The sequence below is a fragment of the Oncorhynchus keta genome, chromosome 9 (assembly GCF_023373465.1).
Source record: "Oncorhynchus keta strain PuntledgeMale-10-30-2019 chromosome 9, Oket_V2, whole genome shotgun sequence".
NCBI lineage: Eukaryota > Metazoa > Chordata > Actinopteri > Salmoniformes > Salmonidae > Oncorhynchus > Oncorhynchus keta.
Window position 1 is genome coordinate 15,921,993 of NC_068429.1, and position 19,560 is coordinate 15,941,552.

Sequence of the window (19,560 nt, forward strand, 5' to 3'; positions counted from 1 at the left end):
CCTAGTGCAACAGTGACAAACAAAGCAGTCTCTGTCTCACTGTAAATAGATTATTTGACACATTTTCACTATGTTCTTCTCACTTCTATTGTCTGATATACAATTTCTAAGCATTATAAAATATGTTGCAGGTGTCAAGTTTCATGTGCAGTCATGTTTTATCCCATATGAAGTCTGTATCTTCCTCCCACCATGTCAATGATGAGACCTGGTTGGTACAGGCTGGGATAGTCATTGATCCTCCATTTGTTATGCAATATCTATGTATAGTGCTTAAGATGTGAAGTGATTCAGATGTGGTCAATTCAAACCAGGACTCAATACAAAATGTAATATTGAGTTACTTTAAAACATAAGCATGAATACATTTAGCTTTAAATTCCTTCAACAAAGATGTATTCTTCTACAAAGGGACAACAATTGTTTTCAATTACATATTTTAATACTTTTTTAAATATAGTCAGGATTTAGTCTGTATACTTTTTGTAAAATATTTAGATACCATGAATGAGCTATTTTGATTCAAAAGAGACCATCTAAAAGACTAATATATAGATACTATACATTTCAGCCTAAAGCAATAAACGGGGGGACCATGTGCAGTGCATTTCAAGTTTACAAAAGCGATGAGTCTGATTGCCTGCTCGTCAATGCAGGAGCATGCGCTACATTTCAGGCAGTATGGAGTGGTATCCTTAGTTGGAGTACAACACTATAGACAGCCTTTTCCATCCTCTTGTGGACAGAATATATGGATTCAGGCTCTGATATTTGCACTAAAGCAAAAGTGTAAAAGATAACTTATTTTTGTGGAGCTGTGCCAAGCAGAAAAAGCCTTTAGCCAAATAATGACAACCATGTGTCAACATTTTTATGCATATAATTTCCCCTTTATAAATACATGCAGTGAGAGGACAGTGAAGACTAGGGAAACTGACACTGCCTAGCGAACACTGGGAAACATTGACAGGGGGAATAATGAGAAAATGTGTTAGCCCCAAACTACTAAATTCTCCCTGAGGATGGAACAAAATAAATGACTTAAACCAATTTCTCTCTCCATCCTCTGGAAACTGAGTCCATGAATCAAAAAGTCGATTCATGGATCTCAGGTAAAATAAGGCCTTCAGCATACAGGACAAACAGCTTTTGAGACATTAATCCTGACAACAAATAATATATCAGCCTTGATTCACGCTCCATATAACACTTAAAAGGTCCAATGCAGCCATTTTTATCTCAAAATCAAATAATTTCTGGGTAACAATTAAGTACCTTACTGGGATTGTTTTCAATTAAAATGATCAAAAATAAACAAAAATAGCTTCTTATCAAAGAGCAATTTCTCAAGCAAGAATTTCGCCCTCGACTGTCTGGGAATGGTCTGAGTTAGAAGGGGAAAACAGAAAATGTGCTGTTATGGGCGGAGAGGTTTGGAACTCATTATTGGTCTATTAACTAATTTACAGCATGGTGATGTCACCATGGAAGGCCAAACTCCATCCCACCAAAACAAGCTGAAAATTCAGGCAGTCTTTTCAAACAGCTCTTATACTAACAGGGCATTATAATTTTCACAATTTCACAGTATTATTCCAACGTCAGTTTGGAAATATACATATAAAACACAAGAAAATCTTGTTTTTGACTGCACTGGGCCTTTAATATGAATCATTTCAGTCAAATGTATGATAAAAAAAACACCACAATGCAATGCCAGCAATCCCTCATTTGATTTCAGTGAGAAAAAAAAAGAGATTCAAGTCTGGTTCAAGTTAAAGAAAATTACCTTAAAGTGCATTATTAAGTGTTTCTTGTTTAAGTGCAGTGAGAGGAAGCTTGGTGGTGGAAGTGTTTGCACATTTCAGTTTAAATGTAATGGAGCAAAATGAGACCTCATGCACACAGGTCCTCATTCACACAGACCATTGCCCTATCCCATTGCAGATATTTTTCTCCATTCTGCGGCCCTGGAGACAGAGCACTCCCACACTTGCTGATGCCGTGTCTCCCAGTGTCTTGCACTTTGACTAAGGCTGCACTACGCCACCACGCCCTCACAGACTTATTGAAAAGGGACATGGAATATCCTGCATCCTGGAAATTCACGCATTTACAGACTGTAGACTTCAGGTGCAGAGAAGGTCCCGGAGAAACAAATGTCAAAATCAGGACTTCCTGTCCGAAATGTTAAACAGGTAGTGACAACGTAACACCTCAAACCTTGATCAATAGGTAGGCTAATCAATGTGTGTTGCATCATAATTGCTAAATAAAATATATAAACAGTTGCTGAATATGTTGTTATAGTATTGTAACTAAACTTATATGCTAGCAGCATCTAATATTTGAGTGCTGTCTGTACGGACCACATTTAAATAAATATCTGGTTACAATACAAAAATAAATTAGCATCAAGACACACACATCTTCTTACCAGCTGTTTTAAGTGGACAATAAGACACTATGGGCATTCAACCTGCATCACCTTTTCAGTTCAAATCAGTTTAACATTCTTATCAAGTCAAACAATGAGAAAAAGGAAAACCACAATTTGGATTTCTTTGAATGGGGCAAAACAATACAGGAATTAATCAGTTAAACCAAAATTCTGAGTTGAGGTTTTCTCCCTCGAGACAAATTTGCCACAGCTAGTGCCCTAATAGTTGCCGAATTGGGGAGTGCTGCGTTAAAGGGAGACTGATAATACATAAGAAAATTTCAGATGACAATCAGAAAAGCCCTTTGTCGTGAATTAGGCTTTGGTTGTCTTTCACAAGCCAGATAGGTTAACCAATACTGCCACCTATAGGATAGTACTAAGGGACGAAGGGTCAAACATTTACTTGATATGTGCTCCCCCAGTTGATTTGGTCAGTCCCCAGTTCCCACAAACATACAACAGCCACCATAATGGAACAGTCACGAACAAAAGCGGCTTCTTGGTCCCTAAATACATTATTATTAGCAAACTTCAAGCTGGTTGGAGAATGTTGGTGTTCCAGTGAAGAGATTGCTTTTTAGTTAACCTGCGTCTTCGTGTTTGATTTAAAAAAAGCCAACAGTGGACTCATGGTGAAGTGCCTCTGGACTGATAACAAAATAACACATTAAATAATGATGATTAAAGGTTACATCTATGAGAGAGGATCCCCATACCTCCCTCCAAGTCACAGTGTCCGTCCACATCCGTCCATCACTTCATTTAGTCCAAAGTTCTTCAACCCAGTTCCTGGTAGGGGAGTTGGAGCTACCCTCCTGGAGTTTTTGCAGGACAGTAGCTCTCCAGGAACAGGGTTGGAGAATCCCGTTTTAGTTGTTTGTGTTGTAGTATATATCTCCCCCTTCCATCCACCTCGACCCACCTGTCCTCATAACATTCACAGAATGAGACAACGTTTCCAACAACCCCAGCAACAACCCCTTCTTTCCTAGTCACCTGCTCCGTTGCTTGGCAACTCTTCTCACTCAGTCTCCTACTCTTCGCTCTCCTTTTTTTCTCTCCAAAAAGAAAAGCAAAAAATAACCGTTTGGTTTTTAGGGGAGATGCTCTCTCCCTTTCCTCCTGGTCCTCACCGAGACACGACCCCCAAGCTTATCTTGAGGTTCTCGTAGACCACGTAGCTGATGCTGACTGCTGGAATGACCTTCATGAAGTTCGGGGCCAGGCCCCGGTAGAGTCCAAACACGCCCTCAGTCTTCACGATGTGTTTAAACAGCCCTGACATGGTCATCTGGGGACCGCCCTCGATGGTGGCTGAGGGGACACAACATGAGAGGAAGATGGATGAGAGACAAGAAATACACATCAACGCTAGGGATGTACCGATCTGGAAACAATGTACATTTTTTATTTATTTAACCAGGTAGGCTAGTTGAGAACAAGTTCTCATTTACAACTGCGACCTGGCCAAGATAAAGCAAAGCAGTGCGACACAAACAACAACACAGAGTTTCACATGGAATAAACAAGCGTAGTCAATAACACAATAGAAAAAAAGTCTATATACAGTGTGTGCAAATGGCGTGAGGTGGTAAGGCAGTAAATAGGCCATAGTAGCGAAGTAATTACAATTTAGCAAATTAACACTGGAGTGATAGATGAGCAGACGGTGATGAAATAATGGTGTGCAAAAGAGCAGAAAAGTAAATAAAAACAATATGGGGATGAGGTAGGTAGATTGGGTGGGCTATGTACAGCTGCAGCGATCGGTTAGCTGCTCAGATAACTGATGTTTAAAGTTAGTGAGGGAAAGATAAGTCCCCAGCTTCAGCAATTTTTGCAATTCGTTCCAGTCAGTGGCAGTAGAGAATTGGAAGGAAAGGCAGCCAAAGGAGGTGTTGGCTGTGGGGATGACCAGTTAGATACACCTGCTGGAGCGCGTGCTACGGGTGGGTGTTGTTATCGTGATCAGTGAACTGAGATAAGGCAGAGCTTTACTTAGCATAGACTTATTGATGACCTGGAGCCAGTGGGTATGGTGACTAATATGTAGTGAGGGCCAGCTAACTAGAGCATACAGGTCGCAGTGGTGGGTGGTATAAGGGGCTTTGGTGACAAAATGGATGGTACTGTGACAGACTTCATCCAGTTTGCTGAGTAGAGTATTGGAAGTTATTTTGTAAATGACAATCGCCGAAGTCGAGGATCGGTCGGATAGTCAGTTTTACGAGGGTATGTTTGGCAGTGTGAGTGAAGGAGGCTTTGTTGCAAAGTCGATTCTAGATTTAATTTTGGATTGGAGATGTTTAATATGAGTCTGGAAGGAGAGTTTACAGTCTAGCCAGACACCTAGGTATTTGTAGTTGTCCACATAAGTCAGAACCATCTAGAGTAGTGATGCTAGTCGGGCAGAGGGGTACGGGCAGCGAACGGTTGAAAAGCATGCATTTTGTTTTACTAGCATTTAAGAGCAGTTGGAGGCCACGGAAGGAGTGTTGTATGGCATTGAAGCTTGTTTGGGGGGTTAGTTAACAGTGTCCAACTAAGGGCCAGATGTATACAGAATGGTGTCGTCTGCATAGAGGTGCATCGGGGAATCACCCGCAGCAAGAGCGGCATCGTTGATATATACAGAGAAAAGAGTCGGCCCGAGAATTGAACCCTGTGGTACCCCCATAGAGACTGCCAGAGGTCCGGACAACAAGCCCTCTGACTCGACACACTGAACTCTGTCTGAGAAGTAGTTGGTGAACCAAGCGAGGCAGTCATTTGAGAAACCAACGCTGTTGAGTCTGCCGATAAGAATACGGGGATTGACAGAGTCGAAAGCTTTTGGCCAGGTCGATGAAGACGGCTGCACAGTACTGTCTTTTATCGATGGCAGTTATGATATCGTTTAGTACCATGAGCATGGCTGAGGTGCACCAGTGACTAGCTCGAAACCCGGATTGCACAACGGAGAAGGTACGGTGGGATTCAAAATGGTCAGTTATAATAATAATAATATAATAATAATAGTTATCAGTTTATTAACTTGACTTTCGAAGACTTTAGAAAGGCAGGGCACGATGGATATAGGTCTATAACAGTTTGGGTTTAGAGTGTCATCCTCTTTGAAGAGGGGGATGATCGCGGAAGCTTTCCAATCTTTAGGGATCTCGAACGATATGAAAGAGAGGTTGAGCAGACTGGTAATAGGGGTTCCAACAATGGAGGCGGATCATTTTAGAAAGAGAGGGTCCAGATTGTCTATCCCAGCTGATTTGTACGGGTCCAGGTTTTGCAGCTCTTTCAGAACATCTGCTATCTGGATTTGGGTGAAGGAGAAGCTGGGGAGGCTTGGGCAAGTAGCTGCGGGAGGTGCGGAGCTGTTGACCGGGGTTGGGGTAGCCAAGAGGAAAGCATGGCCAGCCGTAGAAAAATTCTTATTGAAATTCTCGATTATCGTGGATTTATTGGTGGTGACAGTTCCTTGATAATTTGTGAGAGATTGAGGGCATCAAGTTTAGATCGTAGGACTGCCAGGGTGTTAAGCTTATCCCAGTTTCGGTCACCTAACAGAAGGAACTCTGAAGATAGATGGGGGGCAATCAATTCACATATGGTGACCAGGGCACAGCGAGAGACTTATTTCTGGAGAGATTAATTTTTAAAATTAGAAGCTCAAACTGTTTGGGTATAGACCTAGAAAGTATGACAGAACTTTGCAGGCTAACTCCTCCCCCTTTGGCAGTTCTATCTTGACAGAAAATGTTGTAGTTGGGTATGGAAATCTCAGAATGTCAACAACTATCTGATATGGCAACTATATATATAACATCTGTAATAAAATACACTACCCCTGTACCCCTCCACCAGTACGGCGACAGACATATTATGCATCCCCGATTAACACATTCCATTGTACCACCGATTATGGTTAGTCCATGAACCAACACTGTCACCAATTAATTCCATGCAAGTGATCTAATGAAACTCCAAATAGAAATGGGCAGAGGGATTACCTTGTGCCTGCATGCGGGTCCTGACCAGGGCCAGGGGGTAGCTAGCCAGCTGGCCACAGGTGCTGGAAGTGGTACCGCAGGCTAAAAGGACAAACACCCCGGGGTCTGCACTGTCTGTGGCGTAGCGCTGCAGCCATGAGTTCTTCAGAGTCTGGATGGAGGGAGGAGACATTGAAAGAAATAGACAATGAGGTTAGTTGTAGAGAAAGTAGATGTGTGGTAGCAAGAGATATGACAGTGAGACTGACAGTATTAAACAACTTCCTTTCAATTCCCTCCATTCACTCACACCCACCTCGTAGACGGCCAGGTCAATGCCAGCGTAGGGGATGATGCCTATCAAGTTGGGAATGTAGCCCTTGTAGAAGGCGGCCATGCCCTCCTTCCGGAAGATGTGTTTGGCACAGTCAACGATGCCAGAGAACTGTCCCGTGTTCCTCAGGGCTAGGCGGGTCTTTAACACCTCCATGGGGTAGATGCTGCTCTGAGCGATGGCTCCAGCCAGGGATCCAGCCACAAACCTCTCCAGGATGCCCAGGGTCTCCTGGTTGCTGCCTATCAACCGTTTGATCTGGACAACAACAACTATTGTTAGTGTCAGTTCTGAAAAACTAGGACATGAGGACCGAGTTAACCTTTTGCGTGTAGGGGGCAGTATTTTCATTTTTGGATAAAAAAAATATACCCATTTGAAACAGCCCATTTCTCAGCCCCAGAAACTAGAATATGCATGTAATTGTCAGATAAGATTAGAAAACACGCTGAAGTTTCCAAAACTGTAAAAATATTGTCTGTGAGTATAACAGAACTGATATTGCAGGTGAAACCCTGAGGAAAATCCAATCAGGAAGTGCCTCTTATTTTGAAACATCTCTGTTCCTATATAAGCCTATCCTCCATTTAAAGGGATATCAACCAGATTCCTTTTTCTATGGCTTCCCTAAGGTGTCAACAGTCTTTAGACATAGTTTCAGGCTTTTATGTTGAAAAATGAGCGTGAAGGATCACATTGTGTAAGTGGATAGGTGGGGGCTCGCAGAGTGAGTTTTTGCGCAACTGAGTAAAGCCGCCATTGTTCTTCCCGCTGTTATTGAAAAACCTAAAAACTCGGTTGATATATTATCGAATATATATTTTAAAAACAACATGAGGTTTGATTATAAAAAAGTTTGACATGTTTCTGTGGACATTATGGATATTATTTGGAATATACGCCTGCGTTGTCATGACCGCTCTTTCCTGTGGATTTCTGAACATAACACGACAAACAAACGTCGGTATTTTGGGTATAAAAATAATCTTTATGGAACAAAAGGAACATTTGTTGTGTAACTGGGAGTCTCGTGAGTGAAAACAGCTGAAGATCAAAGGTAAACAATTAATTTGATTGCTTTTCTGATTTTAGTGACCAAGCTTCCTGATGCTAAGTGTACATGATGTTATGCTATGCTATCGATAAACTTACACAAACACTTGGATTGCTTTCGCTGTAAAGCATAATCTCAAAATCTGAGACGGCAGGTGGATTAACAGAAGGCTAAACTGTGTTTTGCAATATTGCACTTGTGATTTCATGAATATGAATATTTAGTAATTAGTATTAGTAATATTATTTGACTGTGGCGCTATGCTATTCAGCGGTTGCTGACGAAAATGATCCCGCTAACAGGATGGGTAGCGCTAAGAAGTTAAGACAAACTTGAAAGTGACAGTTGCTTAACATTTTCCCTCTGAGTCTGAAGGAGTAATTTTTTGCCAGAAGGACAGTAAACTACAGAGCTGTTGATACCACATCTTTCATTGGCTTCAATTGACAACACTAGAAAGGGTCCCGTTATGTCAAAGTAAGGGTGCTGAACGATAGGTTTACCTGCTCGTAAGCCATGAACTTGATGGCCGACTCGGGGGCAATCTTGATGACGTTCATGCCATTGCCTCGCCACAGCGACCTCATGCCGCCCTCACGGATCATGTGGGTGAAGCCGCCGGCGATGCACATGCTGTTGGTACGGGTGGCGTGAACCTGGAGACCAAGCCGAGAGACAATTTATTTAGTCAACACAAAATTCACATTATTCAAATCACCACATTGACTGTGAACGCAAGTTATTGAACTGCATTGTAACAGGGAGGAACTAGAAGCAACTTCACATCCTTATAACATTGTTCATATTTTCATGTCTTTTGCAGTTATTGTACTTACCCTACTTACGCTATAATGAATGAGAATTTCCCTCTCTGCTCATAAAAAAACTAGATGTGAGTGAAAAACCGAGGGATAAACAGATCGAGAAAGAGGGACAAACTGAGCTGTTATCTATGCCAGTCTGCTTCTGCAACACACAAGCGCTGCTGACATCATTGACCAACAGACACACATGAACATTCCCTCGCATTGGCTCTCTTCCACCCAATCACATTACAATCAGAGGGTGTGCTCGGGCCTTAGAGATTGATCTGGGTATGTAATTATAATGTATATTTGTCTACATCCCATAATTTGTTTATGGCGTATATGTCGAAGTTATGTCGGATATTTGTCTGAAACATTGTTCCCCCCTGCTGCTGTCTTGGTTGGACCAGGTCGCTCTTGAAACATAGATTTTATCCCAATGATACTAGCTGGATAAATAAGGTTGAATAAAAAATGAAATGTGAGAAAGCTGAACTCTGCCATGTCACCCATCTGTGTCTCAATCCCTGCTGCATCATATCAGTGGAATTGCACTTGCTAGCAGAAATGGTGTCCGAAGGACAGACCTTATGTAATTGGCTCTCTGCCATAGATGGGTTAACTGACAACATCAGAAGTCTGTGTTGTTGTGATTCTGGATGGCCAGAAAGCTAGCAACAACGACAAGAAGCTGCCATGTAAGGAATCGTAGGTTGTTCATTTCATCTTGTTCTTAATATCATATGTTGTTTTGAGGTGTTTTGACTGATGTCATATCCATGCTAATATGGCAAAATTCACTAGCTAGCTAACCAACAACTGTAACGATGTAAGCGAGACAAGTGCTCATTGTGCAAATATATTTGCTTTCGATAAACAATCTAAGCCAAACCCGTCTGTTTTGCTCCATAGTTGTGTACCCAATGGTCTATAGAACTAACACATAGATATGTGATATTACTACTGTTTAGTGTAGAAGTAGCGTCTCAAGTTTGTTTTTCAACGTGAGACAAAATCCTGACTGGCTGTTTAAAGTTAAGGTGAGAAGCGTTTCCTAAGAAGCGTTTCCTTAAAGGGGATCCGGGTTCACTTGCATTGTGAATACAAAGAACCGAGTTCTTGTCCCTTTTGCGTGAGGTCAGTTCTTGACATATCTTCTCAAAGGAAGTGTCCTTACCTGCATGAGCACTTTGAGCCGGTCCAGAGGTGCTGTGCAGGTTCGAGACACGGCGCCAGCTGCCCCTCCAGCCACTAGGTGTCGCCACCACATCCCAGTCTTCTTCTCCTCGGCGGTGAACTCATCTGGGACCATCAGACTCTCCCCAACATCGAAGATCTGACGGACAAAGAAAGAGGTGCAGGTAAGATGACCGGTCAATGGAGTTTCTCCTCTGGCCTAAACTAAATCAACACAACTATAGACAAACCCATTTCAAAATGACCATGAACACTCAACGAAAACGTGTCTGTCAATGTTCGACAAGGCATGTAGGTATTTACATGGAAATAACATAGGCAAGTACAGTGTAATAATCACACACATTACAGTGCATGTACATTGTTGAGTAGTACCTTCAACAGCTCTATCAGACGTCCGTATACTTTTAGAGGCTAAAACCAGAGGGCTATTATGTGGGGGCGGGGCGGGGGGTTGATATTTGTAAAAAAAAATATATACAATAATTATATTAGATACTGAGGCCCATTATCAGCCACCATCACTCCTGTGTTCCAATGGTACGTTGTGTTAGCTAATCCAAGTTTTTAATTTTAAAAGGCTAATTGAAAACCCTTTTGCAATTATGTTAGCACACCTGAAAACTGTTGTCCTGATTAGAGGCAATAAACTGACTAGTTGAGTATCTGGGACATCAGCATATGCGGGTTGAAGAAGCGACTCCGGGATGCTGGTCTTCTAGGCAGAGTTGCAAAGAAAAGGCCATATCTCAGACTGGCCAATAAAAATAAAAGATTAAGATGGGCAAAAGAACACAGACACTGGACAGAGGAACTCTGCCTAGAAGGCCAGCATCCCGGAGTCGGCTCTTCACGTTGAGACTGGTGTTTTGCGGGTACTATTTAATGAAGCAGCCAATTGAGGACTTGTGAGGCACCTGTTCCTCAAACTAAACACTAATGTACTTGTCCTTTTGCTCAGTTGTGCACTGGGGCCTCCCACTCCTCTTTCTATTCTGGTTAGAGCCAGTTTGTGCTGTTCTTTGAAGGGAGTAGTACACAGATCTTCAGTTTCTTGGCATTTTATCGCAAGGAATAGTGCTTTGTTTCTGGCCATTTTGAGCCTGTAATCGAATCCAAATGCTGATGCTCCAGATACCCAACTAGTCTAAAGAAGGCCAGTTTTATTGCTTCTTTAATCAGAACTAGTTTTCAGCTGTGCTAACATAATTGCAAAATGGTTTTCTAATGACCAATTAGCCTTTTAAAATGATAAGCTTGGATTAGCTAACACAACGTGCCATTGGAACACAGGAGTGATGGTTGCTGATAATGGCCTTTGTACGCCTATGTAGATATTCCATTAAAAATATGCCGTTTCCAGCTACAATAGTCATTTACAACATTAGCAGTCTACACTGTATTACTGATCAATTTGATGTTATTTTAAAAATTGACAAAAACAAGGACATTTCTAAGTGACCCCAAACTTTTGAACGGTAGTGTAGATTATATATCATACAGATTTGTCACAAAAATCTCTACAAGTAATTTCTGGTCTTGTATCTGAACAATGTAACATTGAAAACATGATGCCCAAGACTATTGTCTGTGTGTACCATTTCAAGGCAATGATCATGACCTAATGACTGCTATGCCTTGAACTGGCAGCTATGGGCCTTGACTGGGGCATTAGACGAGCATTGAAGCACCACATCCGGTCTGGGTAAGTTCTATAAGACTTTCTGGGACATGGGACCGATAAGGAGCAGCACAGGCTGCTCTGACATGATAAGAGGGAGGGAGGTACGAGGCACACTTCCAGCGGGGTCCCATGATTGACATAGAGTTGTTGGACTGGTGGGTCTACTTTCCTTATTCTACCCTGTGACCAACAGTATTATGCAATCATCATCCAGAATGGGGTTGGACGGTATCCACATTTTCATACAGTTTCTGTACCATACTGGGGTATACGGTATTACACAATGTGCACACAAGGGGCACTATTTCTTAAATTATATTTAAAATACTTCTATTTAGGCAACAGGGATCTTGATCCAGGAGGGGATTGAATGTTTGTTTGTGTGTCAATTAATCCCATAAGGAATGGGTTGCCAACTGGCGATTTGACACAAAAATAAAATGTCACTCATTCAGTCTCTGCTGTAACCAAAAGGCTTGATTTTGACATCTAGTCACTTAGCTAACAAGTTAGTAAACCAAATGCACAGCTGGAGCCCTGAGCTGCATATCATTTATTTTGGCACAACTTAGATTTCTTATAGTTATACTTAAGTTCTAAGCAGTGGCGTAGCACGGTATCATACCCCAGTATAAACACTATTTTAATATATAAGCAAACGATTGGGAAATCATTTAACTTTGTTGACAACTGTAGAGGGGGGTCCTAAGGAACAGAAGCATCAGGGTTTTTTTAGAAGAAGTTCCACCTCCTGCTTGGAATCAGCCAGTCGGTACCCTACGATCATTTAAACAGGAATGTCCCTTGAAATGAAGTTTGAGCTCTTAAAAGGGGGTGGGGGGGTCACGACAAATTGTGAAAACACCCACTGTATCTCAGCTGCAGAACCGCTTTCAACCCCTTCAAATCTCCTCAAATTAAAGTCCACTTAGCGCCAGTCTTGTAATTTCTACTGGTCCCCCATGTGACGCTCCCGAGTAGCGCAGCGGTGTAAGACACCACTGACTCTGGTTCGATTCCAGGCTGTATCACAACCGGCCGTGACAGGGAGTCCCATAGGGCGGCGCACAATTGGCCCAGTGTCGTCCAATTAGGGTTTGGCCGGGGTACGCCAACATTGTAAATTAGAATTTGTTCTCAACTGACTTACCCATTGTAGTTAAATAAATGTTTTTAATCAAAATAAAAACATTTGTCACATGCAAATGTACTGTGATGGCAAAGCGAATAGACCAGGAATTAAGATTCGCCGTGATGGCGGGTCGAACCAACCAGGATATAAGATGCACAAGGATAGCGGGTCTGACCGACCAGGATATAAGATTCCTTGTGATAGTAGTTAAAAGGCATCCTGCTCCAAACTCTAATTTACATATAAGTGACAGTACTCCTTATGTGTTTACCATATATACCACATACCAGGGGAAATGTGGAAATAGCCATAGGATCATTTTTTAATACTGTCAATACCGTTGAAACTATTTATTTGAAGTGTTTTAATGAATGCGAATATTTGTAGCTGCTTTTAAAGTAAATACCTGCAGTCAACTTGTCAATACGTTAGCAGATAAAGAAGATCGCGTTCATTTCACCTGTCATGATTTTTCATTATGAAGCTTACCGGTAGTCAAGAGTCACCTGGTGTTTACAAGCATACAACGACGACAGACCAGAGTATTGGGAGTCACTCAGTGTTGTGCAGCAAGCGCCAGGTGTAAGATCTAATTACAGTACGGACTTAGGGTATCTGTCCTGGAAATAGTTTAGGTCAAACACCGTATAAAATGTTCACAAGGCTCTCGCTAGCATTTAGTTAGGATTTTACCTTTTAGCATTGCTAATCTATGGATTACAGAGACTGTGGGGTTTGAAAATAGTGATCGTGTTCAGTGCCGGTATTACCGTATATCCCAGGATGGCACAAGGTCAGTATAAAAAGTATGACAATCTGGATACTGCCTAAGCCTAGCGCCAGTATGTGGCTCGTTTTAAGAAACTAGGCGTATGTTGCACATCACTACTTCACAGGAGAGGCATTTTAAACCAAAATTTGTATTTTTATCAAAATGCGTTTTTTTTCTTCTGGAACATGTGAACTTACATGTGCCTTAATAACAAACTTGTATGCCATCTGTAAATATGAATACAATTGTTAAAATTACGAGACTAGTTGTTTTAGCCAAGGAAAAAGATGGGAACTTTCCCGCTAGCCATGATTGACTGGCTGTTAAAAGTAATTTAATTATTTCCAATATGTTTTCATTAATTTAATTCACTTAGTCTATTTGATGAGAATTTGTAAGATTGTTATTTGCATAAAATAGACGGAGACCAGACTCATCAAAAATGGATAATAGGATTTCTTCTCGGAGCGCGCTCTCATGTATCCACGAACAGTTTATATACAAAACATGACGTCATTTCATTGCTTCTAGAATGAATCCCCTCCTCCCGACCGAGAATGAAGTGAGTTTAAAAGTTAATTCCAACTCACTAACACACACACAGGACACACAACATAACTGAATTAACTCTTGACCCCTCACTATTATCGATCACCACTTAGCTGACAGTTCTAATTAACAGAAAACCTAGGAATGCACTCACTGCCTTATCTAAAACACCCCAGAGCTAAGTTGTCAGTTCAACCATAGGTTAACAACCCTATCTGCTTACTTAACCCACAACCCATTCCTCTCCAGACTAGTTTGGAATGGTGTTCTTTATATTTAATTACTCCTTGTTCATGCCACATAATCCCTTCTTATGAACTCATATTGTTAATCAGATATAATAAAGCAGAGTACAAGTTTACTTAATTTCAGTTCTATTTAAAATTAGGATATTGTTTCGTCATTTATTCATAATATTCCTAACACTGGCATAATGGATGGGCTGGACATGCCTGGAGAGGAGTTTGGATTGGTCTGCCACGCTTCTGTCTAACATGAGCTGCTCAGTATGTGTAGGTAATCCTGTCTAACACAGCTTTTTTTGTATTTTTTAAAGAAAGTCATTTTCATTGAAAGTTAAAGCATACTGTTAGCTAGCTAACGTTATCTGGCTGACTCGCTAGCAAGATACAAAAAACATTGTTTAGAAAGTTGCCTCGTTTGCTAGATTGACTGGATGGATTTATTGGTGTTAAAATACACCAGATATTCAATTTTGGACCACCAGGCTGCTGATGTCATGCAGCCTGTCGTTTTTGTGTTTATACTTTTTCATAACGACAACGACAAGTTTGATGTCGGGCGAAAATAGAATGTTCATGATGTCACAGCGACAACTGTCTACAGACATGTCGATAGACGTAGTATATACACCAGACTTAAATCTTGAAATCTTTGGTTGTTTAGTACACTACCGTACTCACTCTGTTTAGCACATGGCCTCACATGAATCCTTAAAGAGATGGGTGGGGCTAAGGCTTAAGAGGGTGTGAATGATGCAGAATGGGTGTAGACAAAGAGCTCTCCAGTAGGTGTTACAAAACATTCAAGGACCATTTTCTCAAAAGTGGGGTTACAAATGTATTACATTTCAAAGGAGAATTACTTTCCCATTGTTCCTCAACTGTAGTGTATGATATACAACTTTCTAACTTTGAGTCTCTACTTTTATCCAATGTAAAAAAAACACCATTTCAAATTTTGCTACATAAGACCAAATCAAGTCAGTCGGTCACATATGGACCACGAGTGTGTGAATGACGAGTGTGTGAACTGAATCTCCACTACGATCTTTGTCAGAGACTCCAGACTGTTTTCTCTGCTACCGCACGGTAAGCGGTACCGGAGTCTAGGAGCAAAAGGCTCCTCAACAGTTTCTACACCCAAACCATTAGACTGCTGAACAATTCATAAAAATAGCCACCGGACAATTTACATATAGCCTCGTTATTGTTATTCTTATTGTGTTACTTTTTATTATTACTTTTTATTTTAGCCTACTTGGTAAATATTTTCTTCTTCTTGAACTGCACTGTTGGTTAAGGGCTTGTAAGTAAGCATTTCACAGTAAAGTCTACACTTGTATTTGGCGAACGTGGAAAATAAGTTAGATTTGATCTGCAGGTCTGTGTCTGGCCTAAAGGGATACGATAGCAGAAAGACCAGCTTATTGACGTCAGCAGTAGCTGCTTGGTTGATCTGGTCTGGTTAAGCAGGATCACAGTGACCAGTTTGGCTCCTCTAGGGAGTCTTTCCGGGAATCAGGGCCGAGACGGCTAATATCGTTGGGACATAGAGAATGTGTTTGTATCTGTGGGACTATTAATAATATATGAACAATACTCTGCTTTTGAATTGGAAGAGAAAGGAAATACGCCAAACGTGTCAACATACAGTCCTAGTAGTTTTAATATTGGTAGAGCAGGGCTTTCTCGCTGCCATACAGATGCTTTTATCCAATGCAAATTATAGTCATGCGTGCATTTTTACGAATGGGTGGCCCCGAGAATCGAATCCACAACTCTGGTGGTGCAAGCACAGACAGGACCACTAATTTTACTTAAATGAAAAACAAAATTTAAACAACCAATGAAAATGAGCTTTTGAACAACCCTGAGAGGAAAACATGCAGTTTTTCCATTTTACCGTAGAGTGTTTCCAGTACAGGATGATCTCAGGAATGTTATCAGCAGGGTGCAGCAGGTGGTAGTCTCTCCACTCGTTCCAGTCGATGGTCATCGTGCCGTTCTTGTCCATGCTGTTGACAGAGAAAACAGAAAAGACCAGAACCATTACAACATAGCTTTTTACAGTGCCTCTTCTCTTTTGTTTCACCAGACCGTCTATGTGTGGGCGTGTGTCATAAACTCACACATGCACAACCTTTTGATGAAATTATAAATGCTTTTAAATGCTGCTTTTTTACTTTCCAAATTTAAGCATGCCATGGGCATTTTCTATGTTGGGTTATGGGAATCTTTCAGTATTCGTCTTAATTTGGCCTTTTTACAAGCAATTAAAAGGGCTACAAGTTTTTGCGGTGGCTTTCTTTGTAACAATTAAATAAAACTTGAAGATAGGGCAGAAAACAAACAAACAAACAGAGTCAAATACGAAGCGAAGACGACAATGTGCGTTTGTGAGGCAGGGCAAGCAGACGGAGATGATTCCATTACTTACTACATGATAGGGGCCCAGACAAGGCCCTTCCTTATTCTGAGACCAGCAAGAGGGCGAAAGAGAAGGGGAGAGAAAGGAGAGGGGAGGCACATGCACATAAACACACAATTAGAACTACAAAATAACAAGGGGGGCTCTGGTGGTGATGTCATAATGCTCACCCTAACTAATGCCTGAGGAAGAATCTTTCAAATGGATGGAATAAAACCAAATGCTCTTAGTGATTTCATGATATTCTTATTGGACGTGGTGAAAAATGGTTTAATAAGTAACATGCAAGCAAAATAGATCTACTTCCTGGTATTAAAACAACTTCAGTCAGAAGGACATAACGCTAAGTTTATCTCAACTAGAGTAAATCATTGTAGTTTCCTCCGCTTATCAATATGCCTTGCACATATTAAACGTGTGGGTCCTTAGAACTGTAAAAGGCAGGGTTCTCCCCAAAGAAATTAAGAGGGGCGCTGCACCACTATGTAAAAAAAAAAAAAGTATATACACAGTACCAGTTAAAAGTTTGGACACACTCATTCCAGGGTTTCATTAATTGTACTATTTTCTACATTGTAGAATAATAGTGAAGACATCAACACTATGAAATAACAAATACGGAATCATGTAGTAATAAAAAAAAAGTGTTCAACAAATCAAAACATATTTTATATTTGAGATTATTCAAAGTAGCCACCCATTTCCTTGACAGCTTTGCACACTTGGCATTCTCTCAACCAGCTTCATGAGGTTGTAACCTGGAATGCATTTCAATTAACAGGTGTGCCTTGTTAAAAGTTCATTTGTGGAATTTCTTAATGCGTTTGAGCCAATAAGTTGTGTTGTGACAAGGTAGGGGTGATATACAGAAGATAACCCTATATGGTAAAAGACGTAGTCCATAATATGACAATAACAGCTCAAATAAGCAAAGAGAAACGACAGCCCAACATTACTTTAAGACATGAAGGTCAGTCAATGCTGTAAATTTCAAGAACTATTCAAGTTTCTTCAAGTGCAGTCGTCAAAAAACATCAAGCGCTATGATGAAATTGGCTCAAGAGGACCGCCACAGGAAAGAGAGAGACACCAGAGTTACCTCTGCTGCAGATGAGTTCATTAGAGTTACCAGCCTCAGAAATTGCAACCCAAATAAATGCTTCACAGAGTTCAAGTAACAGACACATCTCAACATCAACAGTTCAGAGGAGACTGCGTGAATTAGGCCTTCATGGTCAAATTGCTGCAAAGAAACCACTACCAAAGGACACCAATAATAAGAATAGACTTGCTTGGGCCAAGAAACATGAGAAATTGACATTAAACCGGTGGAAATCTATCCTTTGGTCTGATGAGTCCAAATGTGAGATATTTGGTTCCAACCGCCGTGTCTTTCTGAGATGCAGAGTAGGTGAACGGAAGATTTCCACATGTGTGGTTCCCACTGTGAAGCATGGAGGAGGGGGTGTGATGGTGCTTTGCTGGTGACACTGTCTGTGATTAATTTAGAATTCAAGTCACACTTAACCAGCATGGCTACCACAGCATTCTGCAGCGATACGCCATCCCATCTAGTTTTAGCTTAGTGGGACTATCATTTGTTTTTCAACAGGACAATGACCCAAAACACACCTCCAGGCTGTGTAAGGGCTATTTGACCAAGAAGGAGTGATGGAGTGCTGCATCAGATGACATGCCCTCCCCAATCACCGACCTCAACCCAAATGAGATGGTTTGGGATGAGTTGAACCGCAGAGTAAAGGAAAAGCAGCCAACAAGTGCTCAGCATATGTAGCAACTCCGTCAAGACTGTTGGAAAAGCATTCCAGGTGAAGCTGGTCTGCAAAGCTGTCATCAAGAAAAATGGTGGCTACTTTGAAGAATCTAAAATATAAACAATAATTTGATTTGTTTAACTTCTTTGGGGTAGGGGGCAGTATTGGGTAGCTTGGGTGAAAAACGTGCCCAAATTAAGCTGCCTGCTACTCAGCTGTAAAAGCTAGAATATGCATATAATTAGTAAATTTGGATAGAAAACACTGAAGTTTCTGAAACTGTTTGAATGATGTCTGAGTATAACAGAACTCATATGGCAGGCAAAAAACAGAGAAAGTAAGATAGATCTACTTTTCTATCCACATTGCGTAAGTGGTCACATGGTGGCTCCGAGAGAGATTCTCGCATAAAATACAGAGGTAGCCATTATTCCAATCGGTCCTAGTGAAAAACGAATTGTCCCGACGGATATATTATCGAATAGATATTAGAAAAACGCATTGAGGATGGATTCTAAACAATGTTTGTGTCAATATTATGGAGCTAATTTGGAATATTTGGAGCTAATTTGGAATATTTTTCGGCGTTGTGGTGACCGCAATTTCCGGGCGATTTCTCAGCCAAACGTGAAGAACAAACTGGAGCTATTTCGCCTACAAAAATAATCTTTTGGGAAAAAATGAACTTTGGCTGGGAGTTTCGTGAGTGAAAACATCCGAAGTTCTTCAAAAGTAAACAATTTAATTTGATTGCTTTTCTGATTTCCGTGACATGGTTGCCTGCTGCTAGCAAGGCATAATGCTATGCTAGGCTATGATAAACTTACACAAATGCTTGTCTAGCGTTGGCTGTAAAGCGTATTTTGAAAATCTGAGATGACAGGGTGATTAACAAAAGGCTAAGCTGTGTTCCAATATATTTCACTTGTGATTTTCATGAATAGGAATATTTTCTAGGAAAATATATGTCCGTTGCGTTATGCTAATTAGTGTCAGATGATGACAACAGTCCCGTTCACGGGATGGGGTGTCACTACAGGTTAATGAAGTTGTATGTTAAAAACATCCTAAAGATTGATTTCATACTTAGTTTGGCATGTTTCTACGAGCTGTAAAGTAACCTTTTGAACTTTTCGTCCGACGCGACCTGAACACGCTTTT

At 41.0% G+C, this 19,560-nt stretch overlaps 1 protein-coding gene across 4 annotated transcripts in view; it reads right to left on the reverse strand.

The window, feature by feature from the left end:
- Positions 1–416: 416 nt before the first annotated feature.
- The window catches only part of slc25a25b (solute carrier family 25 member 25b), a 57,950-nt gene continuing 38,806 nt past the window's right edge, over positions 417–19,560 (reverse strand). For 3 of the 4 annotated variants that reach the window (XM_035775587.2, XM_035775588.2, XM_035775589.2), the window contains 6 exons: positions 16,100–16,211; positions 9,798–9,956; positions 8,318–8,470; positions 6,743–7,018; positions 6,448–6,598; positions 417–3,757 (listed from right to left, as the gene is read on the reverse strand). In XM_035775587.2, coding sequence (XP_035631480.1) covers positions 3,573–3,757; positions 6,448–6,598; positions 6,743–7,018; positions 8,318–8,470; positions 9,798–9,956; positions 16,100–16,211 — 1,036 coding nt within the window. In that variant the 3' untranslated portion in view covers positions 417–3,572. The remainder of the gene's footprint in view (positions 3,758–6,447; positions 6,599–6,742; positions 7,019–8,317; positions 8,471–9,797; positions 9,957–16,099; positions 16,212–19,560) is intronic. The other variant, XM_035775591.2, reaches the window with a different exon arrangement.